The sequence below is a fragment of the Orycteropus afer genome, unplaced genomic scaffold, assembly GCF_000298275.1.
Source record: "Orycteropus afer afer isolate SDZICR_OR568_19922 unplaced genomic scaffold, OryAfe1.0 scaffold00431, whole genome shotgun sequence".
NCBI classification, from domain to species: domain Eukaryota; kingdom Metazoa; phylum Chordata; class Mammalia; order Tubulidentata; family Orycteropodidae; genus Orycteropus; species Orycteropus afer.
The window spans coordinates 2,365,532-2,373,492 of record NW_006922018.1 but is presented as its reverse complement, the minus strand read 5'-3'; the positions used below and the strand labels follow the sequence as shown (position 1 = coordinate 2,373,492).

The following is a 7,961-nucleotide window of genomic DNA, read 5'->3' as shown; positions in this document are numbered from 1 at the left end:
TTTAACTTGATCATATTTGAACTTACTGTTCTGGTAAATAGAATATAGAATACCTAACTTATCATGGAAATTGGAGAACAGTAAATACTTGATTTTCTGATACATAGTTTGAAATGGGAGATCATATTGTTATTGTAGCATATGCATACTATGACATGAATTTATTCTTGATAACTTCACTTTGGACGTTCTAAAAAAGACAATTTTATTAACAATATCAGAAAAGATAAGAAAATCAAGAATAAAATAGTAATGTTGAAACTCTAAGGTCCATAGATGGGGTCCATACTAATATCATTTGAGAGCATACTAAAAATAAATGTTTTTTCAATAAAGAGTACCTGGAATTATGATAAACATTCTATTCAGTGATGAAGCCTTCTGAGTTAAATTGCAGAGCTCCCATAAGGCTCTTGAGTGCCCTTTCTTTTCCTTAGAATTAATTTCAAACCACAAAAATCTGGACAAATAAAAGCCCCCCAAAAGCAAACCCATTGCCATCCAGTCAATTCCCACTCATAGCAGCCCTATTAGGACAGAGGGGAACTGCTCTAATAGAATTTCCAAGGCTGTAAACCTTTAGGAAAGCAGACTGCCACATATTTCTCCCCAAAGAGCAGCTAAGAACTTTAACCACAGCCCCACCAGTGCTCCTGTACAAATGAGTACCCAAAACAGCTATATACCCAAATTCACCTACCCAGACTTTATTTAGTTAAACATTGTTTGTCTTCATTTGAGCCTATGTACATTCTCTTTATTCCACTCAGTCCCTCCTAGAGTTTTTTTTTTTAAATGAACCATTTAAAGTTAAATATGCATCATAGCCTTTTACTCCTAAATGCTTCAGTTTGTATTACCTAATAGAGATATTCTCTTACATAATCACAGTACAGTTATCAGCTTCATAGATTTACATTGATACACAATACTTTACTGTCTGTATTACAGTTTTTTCAGTTGACCTAATGTCCTTTATTGCATCCTCCACCCAGTACAGCATCTGGTCTAGGATCAGGTATTACATTTATCTTGTCATGTTGGCCTCTTTTAATCTGGATTTTTCCACAATCTTTTTTGCTTTTATGTTGATTTTTTTTTTAACTTTTAAGTATGATTTGGGTGAAGTTTACAAAGAAAATTGGTTTTCCATTCAACAATTCATACACATTTTGTTTCATGACATTGATTGCAGTCCCTACTATTTGACAGCTCTCTTTCCACTTCCTCCTTGTGTTTACCATTTCCATTTGTCTTTCTTTCTTATTCTTTCCTGCCTTCTATGCTTTATCTCTGGGCAAAGGGTGCCCTTTTGATCTCATATGTTGATTTTCTGAGGAGTGCGTACCTGCCTGGTGCTCAAGTTCACCTTGTAAGCCTATCATTAGGCTGAAAGCTGAGCCACGGAGGTGAGTGGAGATGAGTTGAGTTCCACGCTAGAAGGATGTCTAATGACCATAGTCTCAGAGGTTCCACCAGTTGCTATCAGACCAATAAGTCTGGTCTTTTTTAAATTATTTTTGTTGTTGTTGTTCCTCACTTTTGTCCCACTCTATCCAGGGCTTCCTGTTGTGATCCTTTTCAGAGTTGTCAGCACGCCAGACATCATCCAGTTCTCGTCTCAGGGTTGTGGATGCTGGGGCTCACATGGTTCATCGGGCCTTTAGGCTAATTATTTCCATGTGTTTTTTTATTTTTTTTTCACTCTTTGCTCTAGATGGGGGTGGGGTGGGGGGGGCACCAACAGTTGTGCCTTAGGTGGCTGCTCACTACTTGCTACTCATCACAGTAGGATATTGGTCACTGGTTTTGTGGACTATGTTATGCCAATTGGCTTTGATGTTCCCCAAGACTATGATCCTGAGCCCCTAGGCCCAGCAACTCATTCCTTTAAGATGTTTGGTTACGGCTAAACAGTTTTCTATAACTTTGCTCCCTGTATGCTCCATTATATTCATGGATATTTTTGCAGCACATAAAAATACATATGTGGAAATATCCCATCAAATCTATGTATTTTCTTGAGTGTAGTCCTCCCCACTCTTGTTCAGCTTGCATATCTATCTGTGTACCCAGTCTATGATTGTTACTACTGTTATTGCAGAATTGTGTATGTGATAATATTACCTTTGTTGCCTTTGACTCTTGTCCTCCTCCCAGTGTCTTCCCTTGCCTTGATCATTTTGTGCTGGCTTCCCCTTTATTGTATATTGCCTTTCCCTTCACCCAAGTTAATACGTGTTTACCCTCTAGTTAGTGATTTACCTTCTCTTCCCTTCCCAGTCCTGGTAACCGTCAAAGAATTTTTTTTTTTTTTTTTTTTTCTGTGTGAAGACCTTTTCTTGACTTTTGATAGTAGTGATCTCATGCAATATTAGTCCTTTTGTAATTAACTGATTTCACTCAGCATAGCATCCTCCAGGTTCATCCATGTTAAGAGGTGTTTCATAGATTGATCATTATTCTATAACATTGTGTAGTATTCCATTGTGTGTAGGTAGGTACTCATAGTTTGTTTATCCATTCATCCATTAATGGGCACTTAAGTTGCTTCTGTCTTTTGTTATTGTAAAGAAAGTGGTATTCAACATAGGTGTGCATATATCCTTTTGCATCATGACTTTTATTTTTCTACAATATAGACCAGAAATGGGATTGATGGATCATATAGTATTTCTATTTCCAACTTTTTAAGGAGGCACTATACTGTTTTCCACAGTGTTATACCATTTTACAACCCCACTAGCAGTGTACAAGGGTTCCAGTCTCTCTGCACTCTTGCCAGCATTTGCTGTTTTTTGTTTGACAATGAAAGTCTCTGTTCCCTTTTTTAAAAATAGAAATTGCCTTATTCTGTGCTTGTCTGATGTTTTCTTTGGTTAGACTCAGGTGGTGCATTCTGGCTAGAGTACTACATAGGTGATGTAGTGTTCGTCCTCAGAGTATCACATCTGTCATTTATTAATAATGTTAATTTTGGTTACCCAGTCAAGGTAGTAGTGTTCAAATTCTCCACTGTATAATTACTGTTTGTTTATTTCTTACAGCTTATAAGCAATTTGTTGGGAGACATTATAAGATAATTGAAATAGCTATGTAAATATCTTGTTCCTCATGAAAATTTCTATTACCATTGGTGATTCTTATCTAATCCACCCTTTACTATGATAATTGCAACATCTTGATTTTTCCAACTTCAGTTTCTCTTCACATTTACCAGTAGGCATTTGGCATTTTATTGCAGCAAGAGCCCTTCTTTCTCTCCTTTATGTTATTTATCTATTTGTTTGTTGGTATGGACTCATGAATTCCTATTTTTTCTCAGTGGTTTATAATTTGTTACTATGGTTAATCACTTTGTTGCTTAAATTGTCCCAGATTTGGCTAGTGGGAGCTCCTTCAAGCTGACTTTTATATCCTTGTGACATGTCTCCATCATTTGTTGAGCACAACTTTGCTTTCTGGAATAGTAAGATAATAAAGGCTCATCTTGTACCTATCCTGCTCCAGTCCTGGAATCAACCATTTTTCTGAGGTGCCTTGGTCCATTTTAGTAGGGAATGGAATTAGATTATAAGATCTAGGCACTAGGTTTGAGTATATTTCTTTAATAAACACTGTATAAACATTAACATACCTGGGAATTATTTCTTAGAGGTACAGTAAACAATTTTTGTGAATTTAATGGTGTTTTAGCTTATAGTTCCAGCTTATAGAGTTGGTACTGGAGGGTGTCCCAGGAAGAAGAAATGACATTGACAGTGACAAGGGAGCCTGAACAACAGTAACGACCTTGTATGCCATGCTTAAGTAATGATACCCAATTTCCTCCCACATGGTGAAAAGTGAAAGGCAAGCACGGGAAAGTTGTTTGAGGTCATATTTAGAGGACTTGGCATTTCAGACTTAGGATTTGGGATCTTTAATAAGACGATAATACAGGGTTGTTAAAGATTTTTGAGTAGTGAAATAACAAGCTTAAACTCTGTTTTAGAGCGATTAATCTAGAAGATATGTAGAGGTTGGATTGAGGAAATTTCCAGTTAAGAAGAATGGTAAAGAGGCTATTGTAAGAGGTCAGACAGGAGATAACAAGGATTTGAACTAACAATGAAAGAAAGTAGATTAGAATAGTAGTTTTCAACCTGTCCTTTAGAAACCCAGAGATGTCAGGGAAAGGCGGTAGAAGGGGGAAGTGTGTGAGTCAAGCACCAAGTTAGAATTCCCAGTGGTTGTATGGGACATTCAGGGAACTGTCCTTTAAAGAAATGATTCTGCTGCTTCAGGAACAACAGCACCAACAAGATGTGTAGAGGAATTTTGTTTAAAATAATTCACAAGGCTGACATTTGTTTGGAGTCCTACTTCTTTCATACTCCCTTTTTCCGAAGTTTTGAGCCTGGATGACCAGGGAAGTAGTTGTGTCATTAACTGGAATAGTCAAATTATATATATATATATATATACATATATATATATGTGTGTGTGTGTGTGTGTGTGTGTGTGTATATATATATATGCTTAAATGTCAAACATCAATGTCACAAAGCCATATACTAAAACAACATGAGCATCTTACTCATGAAACAAAGTGTTCTGAGCCAAAAATCTTGGTGGCCATCCTGGACTCCTTCCTTTTGCTCATACTGCCCCCTGTAAAATCCTGTTGGCTTTATTTTCCAATTATATCCCAGATCTAACCTTTACCACCTCCATGCTATCAACCTAATCAGAGCCACTGTCATCTCTTGTCTTCTGCCTGTCTTCTGCCTACTTTTCTTGTCTTCACCGTAGCCCCTGTAGTGTGTTCACTTTCCTTGTTCCTCAAACATGACAGTCACTCTTCCCCCTTTGGGCCTTTGCAAAGGTTACCCCGCTGATATCATCATGATTAACTCTTTCATCTTTAGGTCATTGCTCAAGTGATACTTTCTCAATTGGAACTCCTCTTATGAACACTTCCACCACCCCCCATTTTCCAGTCTTCCCTTCTATTTTTTCTCTATGGCATGTATCGCCTAACATACTATATAATTTATTTATTATGTTGTTTGTTCCCCATCACTAGAATTTAAGCTCCATAAGGGCAGTGATTTGTTTTGCTCACCAGACTATCTCAAGCACCAGAATAGTGCCTGGCACACAAAGGCCCTCACTAAACATTGTTGAGGGAGCTCTGGTAGTGTAGTGCCTAAAGCACTTGACTGCTAACCAGAAGGCTGGCGGTTCAAATCCACCAGCCACTCCTCAGAAGAAAGGTTGGGCAATCTACTTCTGTAGTGATACTGCCTCAGAAACCCAAGGAGGGGTCGCTAGGAGTCACTTCTAACTCAATGGCACATAACAACAATAAGAGCAACAACATTGTTGAAAGAAGGAAAGAAAACTGAGGGCATAAACCCAGTAAGCTTATTGCTTGAATAACTTTTTTCAGAAGGATCAACACAAGGCTGGTCTCTATTAGGAAAGAGGTTAAAGATGTCCCAAATGTCCAACTTCTCCAAGCTGTTGTACTACTCCATCATCTCTAACATAAACTATGCCTCCTCCCGTAGTACTCTCCCTCCCATCTTAGGGTTCTGTATTTCTCTGTAATGTCTCAAAGCACAAGTAAACTGCCAAAGAAATGGCTTTCATGGTTGTGGAGATTGTCAAGACCCAAATCCATGGATCAGGTGTTGGTCTGGAGGACTCTCCTCATTCACATGGTTACAGGAGCCAATAAACCCAAATGAGCAGGTCAGACAACTGGCTACTCTCTCAGGTCCCAAGAACCAGGAGTCAGATGATGATGAACTAGATGCAGGTTCCAGAGCAAGAGAGTGAACTTTTCCAGAGCGTTCATACATATTGGATGCAGCCCATACCCTCAAGGAAAGCTAAGGGTTGTGACTTGAGTCACACCCTCTAGTGAGGTGGTGACTCAAGTTACATCCCACCCTAATCTTGTCTCATTAATATTGTGGACAACTCACTCCAGAGTGGGACCATAACTACGGGTATAACTCAGAAAACCCAAACCCACTGCTATCGAGTCGATTCTGACTCATAGCAACCCTCTTTAGGTTTCTGAGGCGGTAAATCTTTATGGGAGTAGATTGCCCAGTCTTTCTTCCACAGAGTGGCTAGTGGGTTTGAACTTCCATCCTTCTGGTTAGCAGTCAAATGCCTTAGGCACTACACCACTAAAGCTCCTTTACTATAGGCATGTTGTTGTTGTTGTTGTTATGTGCCATTGAATCGGACCCAACTCATAGCGACCCCTTCTTGGGTTGCTGAGGCAGTATCACTGCGGAAGTAGATTGCCCAGCCTTCCCTCTGAGGAGTGGCTGGTGGATTTGAACCTCCAGCCTTCTGGTCAGCAGTCAAGTGCCTTAGGCACTATGCTACCAGAGCTCCTAACTACAGGCATAGAGGCTGGGATTTACAGTACATCACAAAATGGAAGACTATGGTTGGAAGGCCCATATTAAGTAATTCACTGCACCTCATTTAGTTACCAGCCTCAGTGCAGCTTTGAGAAAGCAAATAAAAGGAAGGAATACTGCTTGGATCAACATTTCCATATCTGTGTGTGGATACCATTATCCAAATCTGTGATAGTAATTGCCTGGACAATGCTGCATGTACTATCATTGTACTATAAAATTGTAATGTGTATTAGCATATTAACGGCTATAATTAAGTCTTGTAGTGACCTCTTCTTGAACTCACTTGATCACAAAACTCTTTTGATAAATCATCTGTAATTATGGGATGCTGTTGCCCCAAGAAGGAGCCCTGGTGGCACAGTGATTAAACTGCTCAGCTGCTAACCAGAAGATCAGACGTTCAAACCCACCAGCTGCTCCGTTGGATAAAGATGTGGCAATCTACTTCTGGAAAGATTTATAGCCTTGACTGAGTCGGAATTGAGTTGATAGCAGTGGGTTTGGTTTTTTTGGTTTATTGACCAGTGGTACAGAGCATGAGAAAAACCATGTTAGAGTATGTGTAGACCCTGGGAATGATTGGCAGTTCTTTTAAATGACTTTTGGTTGGTAAACTATGCTGCTTCATTTGCTATTCATCAGGAAACTAGAGTACACCAGGCCCCAAATTCCAACTTCTAGTTACTGGTCTTATTTTAAACTTGTGACCCTTTTAAAAGTTAGCTTTTGTTTCAGGTATTTGGCAATAAGATGATCATTCCTTCCCTGGATGGAGACCTCTTCCAGTGGGACCGAGACCGTGAGAGCATGGAAACAGTGCCTTTTACCGTGGAATCACTTCTGGAATCTTCTTATAAATATGGAGATGATGTTGTTTTGGCTGGAGGGAAGTCCTTCACTACATACGGACTCAGTGCATATAGCGGAAAGGTGAGGAAAATGTTAAATTTATTTTGGAGAAAATCAGAATAAATGAGGATAGAAGAAATAATTTCTTAAACTGTAGTATTACTCTTTGAGGTTTACTATAATTTTCTTTTGAGGGTCTCATTTGTTTTAGTAAGCATGGGCTGATAAATATGTGATTCAGCTGCTTTTTTCTGTACATTTAATTGTAAATCTTCACTATATTCCTAAGTGTTACGTATTTTTTCCCATTTTGATAGATGAAGTCCTTCAAAGACTAATACTAATCATGATAACACGAATAATTGCTTCTACTCATTCATTTCTCTAGTTGAATCTGATAATAACCTAAGAGGAAAGTTTATACTCGTTTTACAGGTGAGAAAACTGAGGCTTTAAAAGATTAAGAAACTTTCAAAGTCAGATTTGCCTTAGATCATGCTGTTAATGAGCAGCTGGTGGGTGTGAACCACTGACCTTCTGTTTAGCATCCAGATACCTTATCACTATGCTGCCAGAGCTCCTTATCTTTTTTTTTTTTTAAAAAGTGCATTTTATTGAAATATAATTTATGTACAGTGAAATACCCAAAACTAAAGTGACACGGGTCAAAGCCTTTTTTTT

The 7,961-nt window shown here is 38.6% G+C and overlaps 1 protein-coding gene across 1 annotated transcript in view; it reads left to right on the top strand.

Annotated features, from left to right (window-relative positions):
• EIF2AK3 (eukaryotic translation initiation factor 2 alpha kinase 3) overlaps positions 1–7,961 on the top strand; it is a 96,241-nt gene that overhangs the window by 35,616 nt on the left and 52,664 nt on the right. The window contains exon 3 of the mRNA XM_007954106.1: positions 7,167–7,361. Within this exon, the coding sequence (XP_007952297.1) occupies positions 7,167–7,361 (195 nt within the window). The remainder of the gene's footprint in view (positions 1–7,166; positions 7,362–7,961) is intronic.